The sequence below is a fragment of the Hyphopichia burtonii genome, assembly GCF_001661395.1.
Source record: "Hyphopichia burtonii NRRL Y-1933 unplaced genomic scaffold HYPBUscaffold_2, whole genome shotgun sequence".
NCBI lineage: Eukaryota > Fungi > Ascomycota > Pichiomycetes > Serinales > Debaryomycetaceae > Hyphopichia > Hyphopichia burtonii.
The window spans coordinates 103,451-126,824 of record NW_017963729.1 but is presented as its reverse complement, the minus strand read 5'-3'; the positions used below and the strand labels follow the sequence as shown (position 1 = coordinate 126,824).

At 36.9% G+C, this 23,374-nt stretch overlaps 12 protein-coding genes across 12 annotated transcripts; 7 read left to right on the top strand and 5 right to left on the bottom strand.

Moving 5' to 3' along the window:
• Positions 1-69: 69 nt before the first annotated feature.
• On the bottom strand, positions 70-2,011 carry DFG16 (Dfg16p). The gene has a single exon (XM_020219221.1). The coding sequence runs from the start codon at positions 1,792-1,794 to the stop codon at positions 190-192; it is 1,605 nt and encodes a 534-aa protein (XP_020077433.1). The 5' UTR covers positions 1,795-2,011; the 3' UTR covers positions 70-189.
• A 140-nt stretch (positions 2,012-2,151) lies between these two features.
• On the top strand, positions 2,152-2,776 carry HYPBUDRAFT_134338 (uncharacterized protein; the record flags this gene model as incomplete). The annotated part of the gene is made up of 1 exon (XM_020219538.1): positions 2,152-2,776. The coding sequence occupies one exon, from the start codon at positions 2,152-2,154 to the stop codon at positions 2,743-2,745; it is 594 nt and encodes a 197-aa protein (XP_020077432.1). The 3' UTR covers positions 2,746-2,776.
• Positions 2,777-3,322: 546 nt separating this feature from the next.
• Positions 3,323-4,858, top strand: HYPBUDRAFT_87807 (uncharacterized protein; the record flags this gene model as incomplete). The annotated part of the gene is made up of 1 exon (XM_020223805.1): positions 3,323-4,858. A coding segment is annotated over one exon (1,536 nt), but the record flags the coding sequence as incomplete, so codon positions are not given.
• Positions 4,859-5,218: 360 nt separating this feature from the next.
• On the top strand, positions 5,219-10,864 carry HYPBUDRAFT_160299 (DNA-binding protein; the record flags this gene model as incomplete). Its single annotated transcript, XM_020222479.1, has 3 exons — positions 5,219-5,310; positions 5,861-9,339; positions 9,526-10,864. 3 exons carry the CDS (start codon positions 5,219-5,221, stop codon positions 10,839-10,841), a joined length of 4,887 nt encoding a protein of 1,628 aa, XP_020077430.1. The 3' UTR covers positions 10,842-10,864.
• Positions 10,865-11,074: 210 nt separating this feature from the next.
• HYPBUDRAFT_160298 (protein kinase) lies at positions 11,075-13,362 on the top strand (the record flags this gene model as incomplete). Its single annotated transcript, XM_020222478.1, has 2 exons — positions 11,075-12,872; positions 12,975-13,362. The coding sequence occupies 2 exons, from the start codon at positions 11,075-11,077 to the stop codon at positions 13,328-13,330; spliced, it is 2,154 nt and encodes a 717-aa protein (XP_020077429.1). The 3' UTR covers positions 13,331-13,362.
• A 419-nt stretch (positions 13,363-13,781) lies between these two features.
• Positions 13,782-15,410, top strand: HYPBUDRAFT_86438 (non-canonical poly(A) polymerase; the record flags this gene model as incomplete). The annotated part of the gene is made up of 1 exon (XM_020223777.2): positions 13,782-15,410. A coding segment is annotated over one exon (1,629 nt), but the record flags the coding sequence as incomplete, so codon positions are not given.
• Positions 15,411-15,527: 117 nt separating this feature from the next.
• On the bottom strand, positions 15,528-16,255 carry YPT53 (Rab family GTPase). The gene has a single exon (XM_020220724.1). The coding sequence runs from the start codon at positions 16,224-16,226 to the stop codon at positions 15,552-15,554; it is 675 nt and encodes a 224-aa protein (XP_020077427.1). The 5' UTR covers positions 16,227-16,255; the 3' UTR covers positions 15,528-15,551.
• A 163-nt stretch (positions 16,256-16,418) lies between these two features.
• Positions 16,419-18,165, bottom strand: SSH1 (Ssh1p; the record flags this gene model as incomplete). Its single annotated transcript, XM_020222691.1, has 2 exons — positions 16,419-18,100; positions 18,156-18,165. The coding sequence occupies 2 exons, from the start codon at positions 18,163-18,165 to the stop codon at positions 16,608-16,610; spliced, it is 1,503 nt and encodes a 500-aa protein (XP_020077426.1). The 3' UTR covers positions 16,419-16,607.
• Positions 18,166-18,336: 171 nt separating this feature from the next.
• RIB4 (lumazine synthase) lies at positions 18,337-19,216 on the bottom strand. Its single transcript, XM_020220723.1, has one exon. The coding sequence runs from the start codon at positions 18,858-18,860 to the stop codon at positions 18,357-18,359; it is 504 nt and encodes a 167-aa protein (XP_020077425.1). The 5' UTR covers positions 18,861-19,216; the 3' UTR covers positions 18,337-18,356.
• A 324-nt stretch (positions 19,217-19,540) lies between these two features.
• HYPBUDRAFT_187616 (uncharacterized protein) lies at positions 19,541-20,958 on the top strand. Its single transcript, XM_020222922.1, has one exon. It carries the CDS (start codon positions 19,748-19,750, stop codon positions 20,810-20,812), a length of 1,065 nt encoding a protein of 354 aa, XP_020077424.1. The 5' UTR covers positions 19,541-19,747; the 3' UTR covers positions 20,813-20,958.
• Positions 20,959-21,175: 217 nt separating this feature from the next.
• Positions 21,176-21,529, top strand: RIM1 (Rim1p; the record flags this gene model as incomplete). Its single annotated transcript, XM_020220011.1, has 1 exon — positions 21,176-21,529. One exon carries the CDS (start codon positions 21,176-21,178, stop codon positions 21,527-21,529), a length of 354 nt encoding a protein of 117 aa, XP_020077423.1.
• Positions 21,530-21,588: 59 nt separating this feature from the next.
• On the bottom strand, positions 21,589-22,889 carry HYPBUDRAFT_134317 (putative aminopeptidase; the record flags this gene model as incomplete). Its single annotated transcript, XM_020219537.1, has 1 exon — positions 21,589-22,889. One exon carries the CDS (start codon positions 22,887-22,889, stop codon positions 21,630-21,632), a length of 1,260 nt encoding a protein of 419 aa, XP_020077422.1. The 3' UTR covers positions 21,589-21,629.
• Positions 22,890-23,374: the final 485 nt, after the last annotated feature.

Here is a 23,374-nt window from a genome sequence, read left to right as displayed (position 1 = left end):
ATCTTTATTAAACTATGCAAATCCAAAAGATAATTTATTAATACAAGAGAGAAGTAAAGCAATTAAGTTAAAGAAGTAGGTTATATATATATAGTACATTAAATGACTTTTTCAGCCGGGATTATTCGAGAAGTTTCTAGCACAAAGCAAAAAAAACAATCTCGGATGTACGGGTGGGATCGTCCCACATTATGACTTCTCATCAGGGTAGTAGTCATCATGGCTGAAACCAGGATGGGGGACAAAAGGTGGAGGAAGGGGATCATGATCAGTGAAATGATGAGGTTGGGGCTGGACTTGGGATGAAGGGCCCTCCTGAGGCGGTTGTTCGGAGTCATCCCAGATATCGTAGTTATCAACGTATTCGATTTCGTAACTTTGGGTTGTATCTTCGGAATGGATAGACGGGTCATCGTTTTGGTTGGATGGAGGGACGTTACCAGTGTTATAATTTGTGTTTGCATTTGTAGCTGTATTGAACAAAGTAGTATCGGTGATTTGTTTTGAGTTACTAGAATTGGTAGACCCTGAAAGGATGATTTGCAGTTCAGTATCTTTATCAAGGTAGGATCTGATTGTTGGAGCAGCAAGGGAGTTACGTTTACCCAAGGCAACGTTTAAGACGTATTTGAAGAAAGATTTCAAGGATTGATTTTTCTTCTGTTGTGATTGGTCGTTGTCGTCTCGGAAACTAACGACATCATCTATACTAATTCTTCTACCCAAGACCCCCATTAACTCGTATCTTTTTTCTATAAATTTGACACTAGAGATCCACTCCCAAACAAGAGTTAATAGATAAATTTCAAGTAGGTTAGGAATTAGGTTTAGCCAAGTATTAACTAGCCAGTTATTTTTGAATAAGGAGATTGATAAGATACTCAACACAAGATGAAGGCCAAATATGAACCAGATGAAGAAAGCAAGGGGGATTAAACGTTTCGTATAGCAAATCCGGGGGTTTTTCAAGCTAGTTGTATAATAGAACAAGAAAAACGCAAACCAAATAATAAAGACAATTTTCAAAGCTATTCTCAGAATCATTAGTCCATTAAAGGTAATTTCGTACCTTATTTCATTATCTTCAATCATTTTGATATTATTGAAGCCTGCTTCATAAGCAATTAAAATCGACGTATAAGCACAAATGATCAAAGTACCGATAACACCAGAATGCCATTTAACCCTTGATGAGGTTAATTTAGTAACCACAATTTGGAAAACTGCCAACATGGTTAGAAGCTGTGATATCACAATTGTAACATGATAATCGGTAGTTCCATATATGCCTTCATAAAGTTTGGTTATATTAAGAGTATCATGATAATACTGACTAGTCGATATATCAGTAATATGAGTTAATAAGATAGTAGTCACTATAGTATAAAAAATTGTAGCTAATTGTGTTAAAATCGGTTTCCTTTTAATCTTTGGCGATAGAAAGAATATTAGCGATAACATCCAACCCGATATACACGATCCACTAATGGTGAAAAGTAATGCAACAAAAGTATCTCCGTTATCACTACTATTATAAATTGAGCATTTATACGATTTTTCCCAATCGCTTTTGGATCCACTGACCAGTAAATCATTAATCCTTTCAATAACATTACTTATAGAGCAATTAGTTACATAGTAGGCGGGTAATAACGTATCAGTAATATTTCTTGACCACGATCCATTACTCAAGTCTTGGATTTTAATCGATCCTGAACTCAACGAATACACCGAACAATTAGTATCTAGTCCGTCCTTCTGTAAGAAGAATATCGAATTATTACTCATCGCCATCTTCTAAACATTTTGCTTTTAAACTATCGAGCGGCAGGTTGGTTATTTATAATGAAAGAACTGACAAGATGAAGCTCTTGTTGCTTGTCCTTTATTTTTCTTAGCGTCTTCGCTGGTAGTGTGGGATTGCAGTAATTACTTCTACCAGACGGTGATATAACTGATATCAGACAGGGGTATAACTGTAGCAGAAGGGTATATGTGAAGGTGATCTTAGCCCTAGGACCGGTATTCGCAACTGTAGGACCTGGTAGTACCACTGCTGGTAATAGCTTGTATACTCTTTGGTTTAAGTTGGCTCATTGTATGTACAGGTGTAAAAAATGATTGAAAAACCTTTTACTACAAGACTCTTCAATGATTCGAGTACCTAGCTATGTCCCCCTAGGTCTCCGGGCCTTGGGGTTGGGGCCGGTGAGTCCAGCAGTCTATATTAAGCGAGCATACCTGAGCTCCAATGAACTAAGTCAGGACCAGATCGACAAAGCACGTACTTGGTTGGAGTCTTTCCAACCCGACAAGATTCCAAGGCACATCTTTGAAATAACCTACAGCAGGGCATCGGGACCCGGTGGGCAGAAGGTCAATAAGACCTCGTCGAAGGCCACGATCTCCATGACGGAAAACGAGTGGTTGGACCCTAAGGCGTGTTTCTGGATTCCATTTGCAGTAAGAACAAAACTATCACAACAGCCTCTAAGATACCAGACCAAGTCTGGGGGGATTGTGGTTCAATGTGACACTTTCCGTACCCGGGAGGTCAACACCGATGAGTGTTTCAAGAGATTGCTACAGGAAATCAGGGAGAATGTTCATTTTGCTGCTGAACCTACAGAAGAAGATAAGAAACGATGGGAAGAGATCAAGGCAGACAGAAAGGAAAAGAGGCTTTTCAACAAAAAGAAACAGAGTGACAAGAAGAAAAGTAGATCAAAGAGCTTTGACTATTGAAGTGTATATAGTAATAGAATTTGTAATTAGCTGAATATATTTATTGAAAGTTTAGTATACTAGTAGTTGACTGGGAGTGCATATTCAATTTTTTGTTGATAATTTTCAAATTTTTTTCCTTCTTTCAACCGTTTGTTCAGTGTTTCATTCGATAAGATACCAACACCAAATGGAACAAGGAAGAAAGTTTGCTGGTCCGGTGGACGAAGGAGCAAAGCAGCTCGTGCAGCAAGTTCGCAAGAGTGCTTCGTTGGAAAAGAATTACTTGGTTGAGATACCTCAATTTCCATGCAACCAATCTTGTATTGAAGCATTATTAACCAGCATCAAATCAGTAGGTGAAGGATTGGAAATCGCTTCAGAACTAGATAACGTTGGTGAAGAGGACAGGAAAACCATCGAGTCTGATTTAGATAAGTTCAACAATGGTATACAAGACAGAACCAGAGATTATACATTATTATTAATTTTTCAACACGGTGCTCAGGAGTTTCTTGATGAGTATTTGGCTAGTTTCAATGAAGAGCTTTCTGAAGATACTGAACTCAAGGGACAGAAAATCAATTCGAGCCGATTGAATATATTGAACCAGCTAGCCTTCTTGGTGGATATAAGTATAGAAATGTATTTGAACCATTTGGCCAGCACCAAATTTGTATTTTTCCAACTTATCCAATCCATCTCTGATACATTATCAAGAATATCCACCCAATCCATATCCACTTTCTGGTACTACTTAGAAACAAGAGAAGACTTGATCCAGTCCCGCATCTTCGATAAAAAAATGACCAGTGATAGAATATCCTTATTAGAAATATGCAATGGGTTAACTGATAAAATATATACTGGGACCAAGCACAAGGACTCTTATAGAAAAGATACTTTTAACGATAAATTTCAATTCAGGGTCCGAATTTTCTTGACAAACATTTTCCAGTTTGAAGATAACACTGGGTTGAATAAATATTTCACCTTGGCTAGTAGGGTTGTTAAAGAGTCCGGTCCACTTAAAACTAATTCTTGGAAAGATGAAGTATTGCAAGACATCGTCAAGCTTAATAAGATCTTACGCGATCCATACTCATGTTTGAAGAACCCAAGAGCTCTAGTCAATAATTGTGAAATGTTTAAAAGACTTAATGACTTTTTATTTGAAGAAGAAGAAGCGATAAAAGCACCTAAATCTGACCCGTTCCTTATTAAAAAGTCCGAACCAAAAGATTATTTGAAGCAAAAGTATGATGATAAAATGTTTTTCTCTGAAAACTACTGGTTGTCGCCTTTTGAAGAAACCCCAAGAGGTCCAAAGTATGAAACCATGAAAAAGGAAGATGAAACTTATTTTATGGAGCACACTCTTTCCAAATCTCGAAATCATCTTTTGATACAAATCTATTTCATAAGTTGTCTTTTTTATCAACTAGTAGGTAGCAACAAGAAACAATTATTAAAAGATATAAATGCTCCAGCTAATATTAAACATATAACTGATGATGCCACTCCAGAATCAGCAGTGAATATTTTTTTCAAAATCAGAAAAGATATGATTAACCGCTACAAAACCATTGACACTCAATTATCTTTCTTGTTACAACATATACAGAACTCAGAATTACATTGGTGGGCTTGGCTAATCTATAGTAAAGACCCTGTCACTGGGAAACCATTATTTTCCGATCGAGAACTCACCGACCAAGATCTTGAACTTGTTAATGAAAAGACTGCATCGGTGATACCTTTCAAAGAAAAACGATATTTCAACACTTATGGAACTCCTCAATTATCTAGAAAAATGAAGGTACCAACTGGACTAGAGCTACTCCAGAAAACCTCAGAAAAACCGGAAATCGATCAAAATGATATCGACCAGCTTACGGAAAAGATAAAGCATTCTACAGATAAAACGGAACAAGATGGGCTTGTGGAAGAAAGAACGGTTCTTCAATGGAAGAAATTAAAGCAGCAGAGAATTGGTAAATGGTTAGATTTGGGTGAATTGCTAAGCGAAGAGAAAATCTCTGCTCCGGCTCTTAAGAATGATACTGCTGACCCTGCCACTAATCACGAGAATACCAAGAATACTCAAGAGTCCGAACCATCCACTGAAGTCGATATGGAAGTCACCGAGACTTCTGGGTCAAGGAAAAGACCAATAGAAGAAGCCGATGACCCAGTTGCAAATGATGAACCATCATCCAAAAAGGCTAAAGTTGAGTCAACTACAGAACAATCGACCTAATTATAGCTTTGATCAACACAAACACAACCTACTTTCACTAAATATATATACATGTAGATATTAATTTAAAGTCAACCCAAACCATCCGCAGGCTCGCCCGGACGCAGATTGGGTCCGCCTATTCGCACGAAGCACTGCAAAACTCCTGAATCGCTCATTTGTATCTTTGACCCCTAAATCTTACAATGCCGTAATCGAGGAAATCACAAAAAAGTTGTTGAATCATTGAAGGAGATGCAAGCTTTGGTCGGAATCAGCAACAGCCTATTCCCCAAAAACCAAATTCGCTTGTCGGTGCCGTTCCCAAAAATTGGGTCCAGAGTTTTGTGAGAAGACGACTGCTCGGACGGGCTCATCGACCCATCACAAAACATTTTAGTCGGTGGGAACCACGGCGTAGTGCGTGTTTTGTACCAACCCAATCTGGAAATTTGTATGAGAGGCTCCCTACGCGTCTTCTGAAGCAGATTTTTTTTCAACTTTATTTCGTCTACTTAGGAGTTGATTAGAGCAGATGATTACACAGAAGCTAGTCATTAAGTGGAACCAGGCAATTTGATTCAAGCATTATTATCCAGGAAGTGCCACAAGAAGGATTCAGTAACCGTCCAGCTATCTCATTGAACGAATTCCACCAGGATCAAACCAGTTGTGATTTTTGTAAGATTTGAAATTTTTCATCATGTGGGCTGGGACCAATGTCAATCAACGGCCTGTTTCTGATTCGATCTTTTCAGACCAAGGATCTATTCCAAGACTAAGCCCAACGCCTAAAAGACCACTCTCACCACCGCAAGACCCTGGGAACCTCACAAGCTCAAATGCAGATATGATAAACTATTTCAACCTAAATAACTCTAGGAGAAATCTGCCTAGACCACGATCTAGAAGTCGAAATGGTTTGAGGAGTGCTAGCGGTCTGCCTAAAGTTGCCAATAATTGCATTACTTCCAAAAACATCATTGATTTAACGTTATCAAGTGAGGAAGAACAAAAAGTTAATCTTTCCGATGATGAATCTTCTGCTCAAGAATCACCATCTAGATCAAGTACAAAAAGTGCAAAGAAAATGTATAAAAGGGCAAAGACAGCCCGTTCGTCTAACCAAAAGACAAACGACAATAACGTCGTTGATATTGCATCATCTCCTATCAAAGAATTACGGCCTACGCATACTCCATCTCCTACAAAACTATCATCATCTCCGATTAGAAAGAAGAAATCAGTGGTTTTTTCAGACTTTCTTGTTTCAGATGCCCCAAGCTCTCCGGCACCAAATCAAACAATCCTAGTTAATGATACTTTGACCCCTAGGAAATCTATTTTGAAGCCTAATATTTTTGGCAAGAACAGTAGCTCATCGGACCCAAATAATACTGCATTATGGGTCAAATCATCATATACTTTGGAAAATGAACAGCATAACTCTCCTTCTAATCCAAAGTTTTGGTTACCTGGTACAATCATTCAACTTACTCCTGACTCCCCTGACTTACCTCAATTAGTCGATGGTTGTTTAAATGTTCTTAAAGACCCAGCTTTCAATAAAAAATTTGAGGTTTACGCTACTTTAAACCATATTTGCAAATTTAATAGTACTGATGTTTTAATGAAACTCTTCATTACAATGAAGAAAGCCCCAACTATTGACAATAATAATATAGGTAACAGTCCCCTAGCAGCCCCAACTAGAAGTAAATCACCAAGTTCCTTGGATGACAATTACATAAATGAGTTTTCCGGATATATAAAACGTGACATTCAATTAATAGAAGATAAATTGTTCAATAAAATACTGAATTTGGGGGATACAAAAGATAATTTACAATCAGATCACAATGTTTCGCCTAGAAAGAATGATCCCTTTTCAATAAGAATTATTAGTCAAGCGCTTAGATTTATGTTTCTTATCATTTCAAATTCAGAACTTAACAATTTTTTATCTGTTAATGATGTCAAATGGTTCTACATGCATTCCTGTCAGACTATAATAAAACCTGAAATCTCCAAAACCCTACTTCTTCCCTATTTAAGTATAATTAAAGACTGCAAATTCACTGGTAGAAAGAAAAAGCTCATTTTTGAACTACAAGGTAATTCGTCTGTACTGGAACATATGTTATTTGCATTATTGAATATGAAGAATTTTACCAGCTCATCTTTAGTGGTTGAAAAATTCATCACTTTAAGAAACTTGGTGCTGAATTTCCCTGTAGTGATGGCTCAAAACTTCCATCATTGGTTCAGCTTGCTTGTTATCAATTTATGTGACTCGTCGTCCCCTCTTTACTCTAAAGTAATAACCATGGGAGTTTCTGCATTGCTAGAAGTTGCTAGAACTTATTTGGAAAATCGAGATATTTTGGTTTCAGTTAGGAAATTCATGGAGTCCCCTTTACCTTCAGAAATAAAATCTTTTTCATCTGATGCAAAGATTAGTGTATCAAATTTCGACCTTAATCATCCAGCCCCATCGGGACTAGAATACATCAGCAATTGCTTACTGAGCTTGATTGATAATGGACAGTACAAACCAGCAATGGATATCTGGGTGTCGCTCACCCTCCTATGTAATGACTCTTCGGATGGATTTGAAAACTGGTCAAAGTTATCATCTTGGTTACAAATTCATAAATCCTGCTTTAATAAACCGGATAGTTCAGCAAGGATCATTGCCATTACTAGCTGGAAAGCAATTGTCTACAACTTGTGCTCTAATGACTTTAACAACTTGAGAAAATCAATCGAACCAATGGCTCCAAATAGTCCAAATTCTGGTGTGAATAGTCCAATGACACCGAGAAACAAATCAAACCAACAGCAAGTATTTAATTCCTTACGTCCAAAAGTAAAGCTACTTTTACATATCTTACTTAACATTTCCTCGCCTGAAAATGAGCGGGAAATCATAGATGTTCTTCATAATTTATTTCTTTCTATGGTTTATATGTTACTTAATCCGTTAAATATGAGAGATTCTTTAAAATACACCCATGTTTATTGGGATAAGGTGATTCAACCAACACTTATAGGTTTCCATTTCAAAAAAGACGCAAGTTCTCACATGAATCAATTGGGCCTTAAATTTTTGACCAGGTTACTTAGTGGTGGAACACCCATCACCGAGAGAAATTTTAATGAAATACGTTGTCTCTCGATTGAGCCACTTAGTCTATTAGAATTGAATGGGCTTAATCCGAAGTGGGTGCACAACAGATTTGATCGGATTTTACAAACGATTGCTTTGGTATTCAAGCTTGACAAAGTTAATGTTGAAGCAAAGGCTAACTACTTTATTGCCTTTTTAAATAACTTGAAACTTAGTACTAAGAAAGAAATTAAGACTTCTGAGGCTACTTTTGACATTATTGATGATTTAACATATGTCTTAGGAATATTTTTCAAGCATAACAAAATTTCTTATACCTTGGTTTTGAGGCTCTTGAGTGCTTTGAAGGATACATTCACTGGATATAACTTGATGCAGACAACTGATCCTCATCAAAATGTCTTCATTTTAATTTTACAAAATACTATTGATGATCTCAATTCAATGCAATTGACAGATATGATAACTAGCGTATGCTCTTCAATAGGTGATAAGATGCAGTTGCAATTTACTTATCAGCTCTTGAACTTAAATATCAACTTAAAAAAACCAGGATTACAAAAGTTTGCAACAGATATTTTGGTCAATGTTCGAGCAAATATCACAGATAACTCTGAATTAGAAGTTACTTCGAAAATATTAAACATTTTAGATCAAGATTTTCATATTTTTGCCAAAAGACTCATCCAGGACATGGTATTAGTAAGACAGGAAGAGTTTCAAAGATTAATCAGCATTTTGAAGGTCCATAACTGGTCACTTCCTATTTTTAAATTTTTCATTAACTTGATACATGATGCACCTTTGGCGCATTTGAAGCAAATGGGGCTCAACTTGATTATTTTAAAATGGGAACAAGAGTCCTGCTTCATTGAACTTTTAAAGTTTTTAACTGATAATGATTTTCATCTCGAAATTTTCAATTTGAAAAAAAACTTGCTAAAGAAAGCATCAACGTTAGACGAGTATGCAAAACTTGATTTTGAAAAAATTTGGTCCTCTTACTTGAACAAAACTGAGTCTGGAGGAAACTTTGTGTTGTATGATCAACTTCTTTTAACAACGTACGAGGGTGGATTCGAAGTAGAAAAGTTTGTTAACGGAAACTGGGATAGATTACCTTTATTAAAAGCTGCATACACAGAAAAGAAAAGAATTGAACATGAACCTTCTTGTGGAGCATTAGACCAATCCCCAGAAACAAGTATCAAGGAACCCGAAAGCGAAAGTTCTAAAGAACAACAAGGTGAAACAAAACCTACTAGTACTCTCGAGAAGGGAAGCTTCAGTTCCAGCTTGAACAAAAACAATATTCAAGACGAATTACCAAACCAAAATTCAGCACGTACTTCGAGATCCCCAACGCCTAAAACTAGCACGGAGAACAAAGTACCAACAGTTAAGGTTGAAGAAACTGGACAAAACTCCTTAGTCTTTGATCAAAACGACTCGCTCAATCCTGATGAGCTGAAAAATTCAGAAGGTGAAAATCAATCAGGATGTGGAGAGGCTTCGGTAACGACTTCCCTGCCTCAAGGTGAAGTAATTCCTGATCTGCTATCCGACTCCGTGAACAATGACGAAGCCAACTCTAGAGAGTCTTCGGTGCCATTAGAGAAGACGGGGACAAAAAGTAAGAAAAGCAGCAAATCACCTGGGGCGAAATCTAAAAAGAAGAGTAAAAAGCAAAAAGAAAATAAAATGGAACCTCTATCTTCACCTGACAATTCACAAGAGATGTTTGACATACATTCATTTACTGCTCTTTTGACGCAGAAATTGACTCCGGCACCAACTGAAGGAATGACTAAGGCAGCAAAACGGAAAGCCAGAAGAAGTCGACTTCATGCTCAAAAAAGAGCAGCAGAATTAGCTCGCTTAGAGTTGGAAAAGATCAAGGCTTCTGGTAAAAAAATTAAAGAAGTTGAGAATATGTCTGAAAAATTGCCCGATAAATCGTCTAATGAAGAGGACTTGATATCAGATATTGACAGTAATTCTTTAAATGAAATTAGCAGCTCCAATGAAATGGAAAGTATAGATGATTCTGCAAATCCTTTAGAAGATAAGACTATGACAGCGGAAAAGTGCAAAGAGGTTGGAAGACAAACTAGAAGTACTTTGAAGAGAAAATCTATTTCCCAAGAGCCTGTCGGCAGCAAGAGGCCAAAAGCACTGTCCAATAATATAGAAACCAATGCCCGTTCAAGTGACAAGCAAGTTCCAGAGTCCGAGGAAGAATCCTTAGAAAAGCAAACTCCTCAAGACCAACCACAAGACAAAGAATCCTTGATACACAGTTCAGATTCAAGGGACAAATGTATCAAGCTTGAGGAAAAGGCTGTTCGTTGCTCCTTGCAATCAGATAACACTCAACTGAATTCATTCAATTCTCAAAGTTTTCAAGCCCATTCAACAACTATCCAGAGCTTGGAAAAAGGCAATTCTGCCAAAACTTCAGAAGAAGACCAATATAAGATTGTGGTTAGACCTTCACTTCCGGTGGTTCAAGAAAATCCACAAAGCATTTCTACCAACCTGCTTCAAAGAGTAGATTCGTCCGAGTCTTTTTTATCCAATAGGGTTCAAGGAACTTTCCAATATCTATCTGGGGTTATTGGAGACATCTCGCAAGAAGCCATAAATTCCATGAATCCGGAGGAGAAACACAGGCTAGAAACTGAGATGATTAAACTAATGCTACGTTTAAGAACACCAACTGGCAGCCAAAGGCAATTAAGTCAATAAATTTGTAAATTAGTGTACCATTATAAACCTGAATATAATAGCATGTATAACTCTTATATATCAATATTGTAGGTCTAAATCGCGCATCAGGTATAGTAGGTCAGGGTTAATCTGAAATATAAAATAGGTTCAATTCATCACCCCACAGAAACTTGGTTAAGACTATTATGTTTCATTATATAAATCAATCTTTATAAGATCTTTGAATATATAGAGCAGTCAAGTTATAATTCATGTCAATCGTTCCGTATAATTATAATAGTGAAATCGTTTATCATGACCCTAACTATGGAATCTTAGTTCTACACAATAACCAACAAAATAGCATTCAATTACTATCCACGATTGATCAACCAGATAGAAGTCAATTCAGAAGACACTCTTCCGAGCCATTCAATACCAATAATTTTGAAATCCCTCGAGAACATGACTCAAATGAATGTCCCAACTGTGGATTCAGATGGTCTCATCAACGATACCAGAAACGAAGAAATAATGAGAGCCCAGCCATGACTTCATCTTCTTTGGATAGCCCTGGAGAAATGGTCCCAGTGAGTAAGAGCAGGTACCCCCTGGGATTCATGCATAACGATTATTTCAAAGTTCTTGCCAATTTGCCATTTGATGGGGATAAATATAAACTTGCTTCTCCAAACAGCTCAATTAAAAGATTACCGAAAGAGATCTTCAATCAGGGCTACTTCAAGAGGTTCTTCAAAAAGATTCCCCCGTATGTATTGGGTTCAGGTGCTCATGCCCAAGTATATAAAGTTATGCATGTTTTGAATGAAATACAATTGGGTACCTACGCGATTAAAAGAATCAGTATTGGAGATCACTCCACTTTCCTAGATCAAGTTCTTACAGAGGTTTTGATTTTGTATGAACTTTCCACCCAGGGCGCAAATGAGAACAATTTGATCCGTTATAATCATGTCTGGCTTGAAATGGGTGATATAAATGATCTGAATACATATTTTTTGCCTAATGATGACGGTGATCAAAGAGACTTAAATTCAAAAGTGCCATATGTTTTCATACTACAACAGTACGCAGGCGGTGGCCATTTAGAAGAATTGATTTCTAAAAATTTTCAAAAGGAAAAGATCATGTCTCTCAAAGATAAAGTTGGAATGGAAAGAATGAAGAGAAGAATGAAAAAGGGATCGATTCCACAAGAGAAAGATGGAGAAGATCATCATAAAAGATGGCTCTCTGATTTTGAAATTTGGAAATTTTTTAAAGACGTTGCCAATGGAGTCAATTATTTACATCTAAAGGGTATATTACATCGGGACTTGAAACCATCTAATTGCTTGTTAGATGTTGAATACGATTCTAACGGTTTGGATGACCTGGTCACCTTTAACTCTGTTTCGGATTTGGAGCAATTGGTGTCAATCATGCCAAAAGTTCTCGTATCTGATTTTGGTGAAGGTAAATTCATCGACAAGCAGTACTTGGCCAACAAGCATTTGAGCTCCTCCTCTGAGGAAAGGCAAGGTAACACGGGTACTTTAGAATTCACTGCTCCTGAGCTATGGCTATTTGCCAATTACGATCCATCAGCTGAACATGAAAGACAACGGTTTGTCTATGGGTTCACTTATAGTAGTGATATATATTCATTGGGATTGATTTTATGTTGGCTATGCGTTGGATCTCTACCCTTTTCCTCGTACATTATCGACCGTACCAATCCTGATCAAGTGAGAGAATCAATTGCACAATGGTACTTTGACTTGAATGCATCCAGATTCCGCGACTGGTTCACCAGCCAAATAGAAGGCACTCGAGGCAGTCGGGACTTTTACACTGAGCCGTTACAAGACTTCGAAAAATTAATATACTTGATGATTAAAGGAAACAATGGAGATTTCACCCGGGGAATAGCTGAAAGAATTAACTGTGCCGAAGTAATGAAGTTTCTAGATGCAATCAAATGGAAACGTTTCATCAAACCAAATAAAAGTAAGATCCATGAAATGGATCCAAATGAACCTCAATCCCCCATTAATTCATATACTTCCAGCGAAGCAAGCTCTCCGCGAGAGCCTAAAAGCGCCGGAAATAGCAAACCCCATCAGAAGACCAACCCTCAAAACGCCTCAGAGACAGATTATGGACCTGAAGATGATGACGATGACCTTGACTATGAAGACAACCTTGTTCAAGATTTAACTGACATTGAAGTTTCCGATCTGCCCATCATTGAGAAAGACCTGATAACGAGTCAAATTACTCAGGATGGGTCTGGTCCTTGGAGGGAATTCCTTTTCACCTACCAACAACATATTTCAGTTTTATTGTATGTTTCAGCCATCCTTATTCTTGATCGTCTCCACGAACCGCATATATACAAGCATTTGGTCCTTGTGTTCTTCGCGGGTGATGTGCTTCTAGTTAGCCGTTGGGGCTTCAGAGTGTTTTTGAGTGTATTGGTATTGGTAATGGTTGCAACTCTTTCAGTTTGGAAGACGTTGATGTGAAAAATCTGGATGTAAGACTGTATATAGTGCTCTTCTCATTTTTATTTTTATTTTTTTTTTTTTTTGTTCTTTCTGTAGTTCCGTTTTAATTTGCAAAAACATCTCAGTTCTTCTTTGGAGGTAACTGTTATCTTATTGGATCAATTCTGCTGAGAAACGTTTTGGAAAACTCGAGTGAAAAATGGGTAACAAGAGAAAGAGAGAAATATCTCCGGTAGCTGCTAAAGCTCCCAATAAGAAGCAAAGAAGGAAACAAGCTAAGAAACAAGCCAAACTTGAAAAAAGTCAAGTTTCAAAGTCAAACAATTTCCAGCCGTTATTTCTAGACGATCCTGAAGATCAAGAGGATGAGTCTCTGTCAGAAAACGATGATTTTGTTCTTGTTGACTCTGATTCCCATGACGAGAATGAATATGAGAATGAAAATGATGATGAGGTCGTCATAGTATCTGACTCTGAAGATAATAATGATGAGGAAAAGAGACCAGAAAGCGAGAAAGGTGAGAATGAATATAATGAATTGTCCAAAAACCAAGATTTCATAGAGTTTGGATTTAGCTCATCTGAAGGTGAGGACGAGCGAATACTCGTTGAAGACGGAGAATATTCAGATGACGGTATAATAAGTGACGATCAAGAGGGTATTTTACATACAAAAATGGATAATGCTTCCTTGTACCCATGGATTAAAGACCACGACCATTCGAAACAGAAGGAAATTGCTGATTGGTTGACACATGAAATGAAGGATTTTGTTAATTACATTTCCCCATCCAAAGAAGAAATTATAACGAGAAACCTGGTTGTTTCAACATTGAAAAAGGAAATAAGTAACTTTTGGCCAGGTACTGAAGCTCATGTGTTTGGTTCGTGTGCTACAGATTTATACTTACCGGGTTCTGATATCGATATGGTGATCATCTCAAAAACTGGGGATTATGAAAACAGATCTAGGCTATATCAACTTTCATCGTTTTTAAGGACTCACAATTTAGCGAAAAATATTGAAGTGATTGCCAAGGCTAAAGTCCCGATCATCAAGTTCGTTGATCCCTCATCTAACATTCATATTGATGTTTCATTCGAAAGAAGCAATGGTATTATGGCTGCTAAAAAAATTAGAAAATGGTTAGCAACCACTCCAGGTTTGAGAGAATTAGTGTTAATCGTCAAACAGTTTTTAAGATCAAGAAAGTTAAACAATGTTCACGTTGGTGGTTTAGGTGGTTATTCAACTATTATGTTATGTTATCATTTTCTCAAGTTACATCCAAGACTATCTACAAGCAGCATAAAAGTCTTAGACAATTTAGGTTCATTACTCATTGAATTTTTCGAACTATACGGTCGTAACTTTTCATACGATGATTTGATCATTGCAATTGACACTGAAACGGACTTGCCCAAGTACTTATTGAAACGTCACCATCCTGTATTAAACACTTCAAGAAACCCATTTTCAATAGTGATTCAAGACCCTTCAGATCCTGCTAATAACATTTCAAGATCATCATATAACTTAAGAGATTTAAAGAAAGCTTTTGGTGGTGCATACCAACTTTTGGTTGATAAATGCTATCAATTGAATGGTGCATCATATAAACAAAGAATTGGACAATCAATTTTAGGTGATATAATACGGTATAAGGGGAAAGAGCGTGATTTCAATGATGATCGTGATAAAGTTATCAATAATGCCTTAATAACGCATGATGATGAGAGTCAAGATGAAAGTGATGGAGCTAATGGTAATGATAAATATTACTTCTCTGACATAACTGTTGAAAGTGAAAATGAAGGAGTCAAAGAGGAGAAGCTCAAAAAACAAAGTCCCAACCCTGAAAAAAAAGCTCCATCTAAGAAGATTGGAAGTAAGCCCAATGGATTTTCAAATAAGGATCAATCTCAAAAAAGAGTTTCTGATTACATGAGCATAAGAGACTCTGATTCTGAAGCTTCGGATAATGATAACAAAAATGATATCAAAGACCAAGAATCAAAAAGCTCTAAAAAACCTAAACTTTCACTTGATAAGGACGTGAGAAGAGATTATTGGAAACAAAAAGGTTTAGATATCTAAAAATTATATATTAAAGATCTTGCATGAATTAATTTTTCATTAATTTACAAATATAATACAAATTAAATAGAATAGTTTAAAGTAATTGTAACAAAATTTTAAAGAATTGAATGGTGATGCAAAAAAAGGTTTTATGGTTGGTTAACAACATCTCAGCGTATTATTTTTACTTATCGATGCTGCCAAAAGATTCAATTGAGTAGGATTTGACTCATTATTCTTCTGATGTTCATAATAGTTTTCAAAAAACAGCATATCAAGATCATTCACTAATGAATCAAACAATTCAATAACGTTCGTACCTGACTTAGCACTAGTTATGAAAGTCTTAATATCCAAATCATTACCAAACACTTCAACGTCGTTTAGGGATGATTTCATCTCTTCGCTCTCGAGGTCTACCAAATCAGACTTATTGCCAACTAAGATTATTTTAATCAGGCTGTCACTTGAGCCAGTATTCAATTTTAGTTGATCGATCCAACTTTTAGCTTTTTCAAACGAATCATCAAAGTTATTCAAATCGTAAACTATTAATGCTACTTTAGCATTCCTGTAGTACATTGGAGTCAATGATCTATATCTTTCTTGCCCAGCAGTATCCCATATTTCGAACTTCAATCTTTTTTTGGAGTTTAATGATGATGAAAATTCTTTGGTTATAAATGCTGCTCCAATGGTGTTGGAAGTATGTTGATTAAAGCTATTTGTAACAAATCTGTGTACTATTGATGTTTTACCTACTGAAGAATCGCCAAGTAGTACCAATTTGTAAGGAGGCAGGGGTAGAGTATCACCTTGTGAAGCAAGCGACATTTCTTACGTTAATCGTGTTTTAGACTCGACTTATAAAGTTAATTATAATTGAAGAATGACCTTAGATCACAACTTTATAGCATCAACAAGAAAGAAAAATCAGGATCTAGATGTACGGGTCTACTCTAATAACGATTAAAATTTTATATTTGAAATGAATAAGAAAGTAAAACTATTAAATAATGACAATAAGTCCTAGTAAAAGATAAATGAATGTACCTTAGCTTTTTCGAGAATAAATACTCATGATTTGATATGAATTCCTAATGAAAAATAATGATAGAAAAATAAATCAGCCGGTAATAAAACAAACATAAAAGACAATTATTGGAATATACAACTACATTACAAAAAGCTGTTTGGTAAACTTTTTCAAAAAAGTTATTGAGCACCACCAAAAGCGTTTTGGAATTGGGAGGCACCACCGGATTGTTGCCATTCGAGCATGAATTCTTCTAAAACACCAAAAGCAGAAGAAACACCAACTATAGCACCAACACCTTTACCAAAACCACCAAAGATTTCAGAAGCGATAGCTAAAGCAGCCAAGACAAAAGCACCACTTACTGAGGCAACAGGAATGACACGGGATAATTCTTTAGCAACAGAAACGTCTCTTTTACCAGCAATTGAGATACCTTGATCTTTAAATTGTTTAGCGATATCTTTTGGAGCAGAACCAGAAATTTTAGACCAGAATTGAGCAAACCAACAAGATAATAAGATGATAGTGGCAGAGTAAGTGACGACTCTAATTGGAGATAAAGCAGCTTGAACCAAAGAAGAAGGAGGAGATAAGTAGAATAAAATACCATTACTTAAATTTAAGGTAGCTGATTTAGAATCACGTTGATAAGAACCCAAGATTGAAGCAGCAAATGGACTGTAAATGGATAATAATTTAACTAAGAAGAAACCAGCGATTTGAATATTAGCAATGACTGCGAAAGCAAAGAAAATTGGTAAAGCACCAGTGTATAACAATCTAATTGGGAAAACATTATTCATACCTCTAACTTTGGTTGATCTAATTGGTAATTCAGTTCTAAAGTTTTGTAAGCCAATAGTGACCAAAATAGTAGCCAAACTAATATAGAATTGAGTTAAATTAGGTAAGGATAAACGGTTAAAAGAATTTAAGAAATTAGCAGAAATGTTTGAAAAATTTAATGGGTATAAATTTTTAACAAAGTTAGTAACAGCACCGAAACTTTCGGTTTTATTTGAGTTTGGTAAAGCAACGATTTCCAAACCAACGATATCTCTAATTAAGTTGGTAGCAACTTGTAAAGTGACAAAACATAAGACCCCACTACCGAAACCATAGCCTTTATCAAAGATTTCAACCAATAAAGTGACCAACCAATTCCAGCCAACAATTTGGCCAAAGATTAAAGCGTAGGTCCAGAGTGGTTTAGCACTAGAAGAATCCAAAGGATTGTAACCATGAATAACGTCATCATAGTAACCAGACAAGATTAAACCAGTGCCGAAAGCGATGGCTAAGATAAAAGCAGTTAATTTTTGACCAGTTTGGTATAATTCACGATCGATACGGTAGCTCAAGTTAACTTTTAAAAATCTTGAGCCAGCAGCAATTTGCCAAATAAAGGCACTAGTTATAACGGGTAATAAACCCAATTCTAACAAAGTACCTTTTTCTAAAGCAAATATGGATCTAATTGGAATGAAAGGATCGTTAATTTTCAATTGGGCATCAGAAACCAATCCAAACAAAGGTAATTGGGAAATTAAAAAGATTAACCCACTTCCAATGGTGAAGATGATTTTTTCATCTAAACTGAGTTTATCAGTTGGGGTTTCAATTTCCGGTAAAATTGGTAAGAAGAAGTGAATTACTTCGAGAAGACGAACTAGACACCCGGTTAGTATTGCAAGTGGAAAGCTTATTTCGATAGAGTCACATACATCCAGCCATGATTGATGGTGTGTTGTTAAATAAAATTCTTCAAAGATTTCATTTTAAAGATACGAGCTAATTTTTCAGTGAACAAGTTTTTTTCAGTCGTTGAGCAGAAAATGAAATTATACCGGAGGTCACGTGAGCGTAATCAATTTACAATTTACAATTGGAGCTATTCTTGAAGATTTATATTATATTATATAGAATTATTGGGAGACGTTAAACTTGGTGGCCATTTCGACGGCAGCAGCACCCCAGTCTTCACCATGGTTGTGCATTTTACCTGGAACCAAGCCTGCTCTGGCTTCGGCTTGTTCGTCACTAAGACAGGTCAAGACCCCAAAGATGATTGGGATTTTCAATTCAAAGTTTAATTTCATTAAAGCATGAGTGGTGGCATCACAGATGTATTCGAAGTGCATGGTAGAGCCTTTGATCAAAGTACCAATTGGGATAACGGCATCTAAAGGTTTACCTAATTTTTCATGTTTTTCAACAAACAATTGAGAACCAAAGGGCAATTCAAAAGAGCCTGGAACGGATTCAACAAAGATGTTTTCTTCTTTAACTCCTAATTCGAGGAGTTTTTTAACGGCACCATTAACCAAAGAGTCGATGATTTTTTTGTTCCATCTGGCATGAACAATCCCAACTCTCAAGTTGGAACCGTCGTAAGTTTGATCCATTTCACCTAATCCTTTAACAGCCATTGTTCACGGTTTATCTTCTTATAACCAGGAATGCAATATAACCACAAGATCACCAGGAAAGCAAACGGTTTATAAGTGAAAATTTGACTTTGATGTCGTCTCGCAGAGAAAAATGTACGGAGGTTTGCTTCTGCAATCCCCGTTGTCGGGAGATGCTTAGACTGGTTAGATATCACCGACGTCAAAGCACTCCACAATGGATCAAGAGGCTGAAGGCAGCACATCGACTGTCAATGATTTGTGCTCTCCCGGTCGGATAGCTGAAGATCTAGCAGCCATGGCTGCAGCAGCAATGTTATATGTAATTACAAGATCACTAATTAAATATTACTATAATACTAGATCACAGTACCTGTACCAACAGTACCTGTACCAACAGTACCAGTACCAGTACCAGTACCAGTACCAACACTTGTACCAACACACTAATGCAGGTTTGTGCAATATCAACTCAGTGTATAAATTTGAGTGAAAATTTTTTCAGTCCTTCCACTTACTACTTCTTTTCTTCAGCACCAGTGCAACCCTACGTGTAAGAGTATACGTGCGGTGGCACGCCTGTGTATGGATATGATGATACCGTTAACACTGAATACTAAAGCATGTTAGAACAAACACATCAATATATTTATGTCTTTCACCCCTATCTGATCCGTATACCGTGCTTGCCTACTTGCTGGGGGTATGGGTGTTTTGCCGAGTGAGTGCGGGCGTGCGCCCACCGCCCAAAAAGGAATTAACTGTGGCTTACGTAATCGCCGATAAGATATACACAGTTTATATATTTTTTTGTGTAAAGTAGAAACCGGGTCTAATCGTTTAACCCTTTTATCAGGTTGCTCGTTTCAAATTAGTAGTTGTTCTTTCTTTTAATCTATTGAGTAGAGATGAATATTAATAATAATAACCAACATCAGCAGGGCAGTCGGTTAACTGCTCAGAATTTGAATAATCACGGTGGCCGGGCCACCACCACCACCGCCAGTTCGAATTCTATATTGTCTGATCTGCAAAGTCTGTGGGTGTTGTTTAATCCAGCTAACGAAATAACATCGATTAACACCAATAGAAGGAATTCGCTTGGTACCAATGAATCAGACTTGTTGTCATTTACTGATACAGCATCCAGAATCACTCAAACCGAGTCGGAATTAAGTGACGATGCGGAGGAAGCTCTGCACCAGCGCCAGCAGCAGCGCCAGCAGCAGCACCAGCAGCAGCACCAGCAGCAGCACCAGCAGCAGCACCAGCAGCAGCACGGCCACAAACAGCAGGAAGAAGATGATGATGACTCGCTTATTGACCATCTTCATGATTCCACCCCGTCCCAACTGCGCTTGGAGCAATTGTTTACAAAAGTAAGTGATAATTATACTACATCAAGACCCAGAAATTTAGACACAAGAATAAATAATTGGAGAAACGCCAATCGGGACGACTTGATTGATGATAACGTGGCGTCATGGGACTTGGATGAAGACTTGATCTCCCAAATCCTAGATAAGACAGTAATCAGGAATGAAGTTGGTGGATTATCCAAATCGCATATCCCGTCAAATTTTTACGGAGATGATTTCTTGAAGAACTTGAATAAAAAAGACTATATCAAATTCAAGAACATCACTAAGAACTTGAAAAAATCACTAAACACCAACCAAAAGGAAACTACTCTTGATCTAGTTAATAAGATTATTTCCAATTACCATCAGAATAATCAGAATACTCTCAATCGCGGTAACCTAGTGAATAAAATGCACCATCACCAGAAACGCTATTCTTCCGTATTGAATGAGTCCACCACCACCAACAACAACACCGACTATACGTTCAATCCCACCTATCACGACGACAGCTTCAGAATGTTGGAACAATCAGAAACGGCGACTTCTTCTTCCCTAGTTCTTTGTGGCGGGGTGGGTTTCGGTGGGAACTCCTCCTGGGGCGACATATGAATCACTACATAATTACATTCGGTTTTCTCTTTCTTTTCTCTGGTTCTCTGGTTCTTTTCTCTGGTTCTCTGGTTCTTTTCTCTGGTTCTCTGGTTCTTTTCTCTGGTTTATCTGTATATTTAATAGCTTATCATTTTCTAGATCTGTATCTGCTGCCCGTTGTGGTGGGCGCACGTCCCTCCGCTCTGAGTAGGACCCACACGTCTGATTGTCGCGTTGCCTTTGAAAACAAGCCATTGAAAACAAGCTTATGAAGTATTAATCTGTTATTCATTAGTCAATCCAGTAAGTATGTTGGTTCCAAGCTTCAAAAACTCAATTCGTTCATTCTCCTCTTCGAGTGCCCGCAGTGCATTTGCCAAAATGCAATTATTAGGGACTGTTGGTAATATAACCAATAGAGAAACTAAAGATGGAGTTCAATTTATTAATTATTCTTTGGCAGTTAATCGTTTCAACCCATCGGGTAATGAAGAAGATGGTACTCGTCAATTAACTGACTGGTTCAACATTAGTGTATTCAATGAAAAACACGTTAATGCTTTCAACCAATTTTTAAGACCTGGTACTCAATTGTTTGTTGAATGTGATGTTAGACAAAATGTTGTTGATAATGGAGAATCAAAACAAACATTCACTAGCTTAAGACAAAACGCTTATGATGTTGTTAGATTTGCCAGAAAACCAGAAACCGATGAAGAAAATGTCGATGCTTAAATCTATATAAAAATATCTCTTCTATTCTATCTTTGTTTTAATAGTAATATATATATATTGGTACTTACTTAATCGTGTACTTATTTAATCGTTTACTTACTTAATCGTGTAAATTAGTTGCCATAGACAATTCATAAGCATAAGCAATGGTCAATTTGATATGCTCTGCAATGTGATCGAAATCTAATCTATCAATTGTATCCATAACTGAATGGATAAATTTATTAGTATATTTGAATTCCGATTCAATTAAAAAACTGGCAGGATACCCATTCTCCAAAGCGGATGCATGGTCAGAGCATGCATACCCACATTCGGTTTCGTGATAGGGAATCTCGTTATATTCCTCAATGATTAATTTTAAAAAATTATTCAAATTGATCGAGGTATAATCTGAAATTAATCCAAAATGAGGTTCAATTCCTTCTGCTAATGACCCTGCAGTGTATCCGGTCATATCTTGCTGTAACATTCCAATGACAACTGCATCTTGATTGAAATACTGATTGAAAACGTCAATCGATCCTTTCAATCCTCCTTCTTCTCCAGAATAATAGTGAAACTCTAAAGTGTTGTGCGGTTTGAAACTACCTGCTGCATAGGCTTCAATTAACACCCTTAACGACTCCAAAGTGGTCATACTACCTGATCCGTCATCATCAGCTCCGGGGGCTTTTAACAAGTTTGGAAATAATAAATTAATCGAATCTTGATGTGCTCCTACAACAACTTTATCTTCGCTTTTGGTACCTGGAATACTAACAATAATTGAAAATTGATCCCATCCTTCGTGCTTCACTGGTTTCACACTGACTTTCTCCTTAACTGGTTCGATTATCTCTTCAATTGTTTTCCATAACCATTGGGCACTTTCAAATCCGCTTTCACTTTTATAGTATCTAGTGAAAAATGACGTAAACTTACCCAATCTGTCTTCCACTTGTTTCATATCAATCTGTCCAAATAATCGTCTCACTTGTGTAGAATAGCCAATCTTCTCGGGGTAATTATAAACCGGCACTTCAGTCTTGATCAGACTCAATTGTTTAGCCCCGATTAATCCCAACTTATCAACCATAGACAAATGGGGAGTGTCGGTATTAATCAAACCGGCCCTAACTGCTTCCTCCACACTTATTTGGTTCGTCACATCAATAAATCGCTTGTTTCCTCTACGATACTTCAATTTAGTGGCTTCATCAACTACTTCAAAACTGTTGGGCCCCGTCTTGATAAGATATTGCTCATTATCAAAACTCTGGGATTGTATCAACTTCCCAAAGTTAAACTCAAACCCAGGCCACGCCGGGAACGCCACCAGGATACTAACTAAACAAACTAATAAACCAAAAACCTTCATTATAGCAATGATTAAGGAAGAAGCTCAGGATAAAATTTGTGGAGATTAAGTGCTCGTTTTTTCTTTAAGACTTGAAATTACTGCAAGAAGCAACCAATTAAATCAACAAATGGCCATCGGCTTATTCGTAGAGGATGCAATAAGATTGGAGCCATTTGAATGGTTTGTTTAGAATTCCTGATCAAGCTGAGCTTAGGATTGGCTTTTGAATAGGTTTATTTTCTCTAAACCCGGTTTTCTCGACTGCAAGGGCACCCTGAAGCCTGAAAGGTTCTCTCATCCCTTATCTAACCTATGAGTAACCAGGTAACCTAATAAAATACTTTTTGAAATCCTTTGTAGTATTTTTAGGTTGTAAATGTCATATTTGATTGGAATTTTGGCCAATTTCTTTCAAAAATCTCTGAAAAAAAGCAAACTCACTACAAGAACCAAACCGAAAACCACTCACACTCGAATTGGATGGAGCAACACCATCAAAACAG

What these genes read in the sequence shown, in the direction of transcription:
- DFG16 (XM_020219221.1), bottom strand. Translation starts at nt 1,794, where the DNA reads ATGGCGATGAGTAATAATTCGATATTCTTCTTACAGAAGGACGGACTA.
- YPT53 (XM_020220724.1), bottom strand. Translation starts at nt 16,226, where the DNA reads ATGTCGCTTGCTTCACAAGGTGATACTCTACCCCTGCCTCCTTACAAA.
- RIB4 (XM_020220723.1), bottom strand. Translation starts at nt 18,860, where the DNA reads ATGGCTGTTAAAGGATTAGGTGAAATGGATCAAACTTACGACGGTTCC.
- HYPBUDRAFT_187616 (XM_020222922.1), top strand. Translation starts at nt 19,748, where the DNA reads ATGAATATTAATAATAATAACCAACATCAGCAGGGCAGTCGGTTAACT.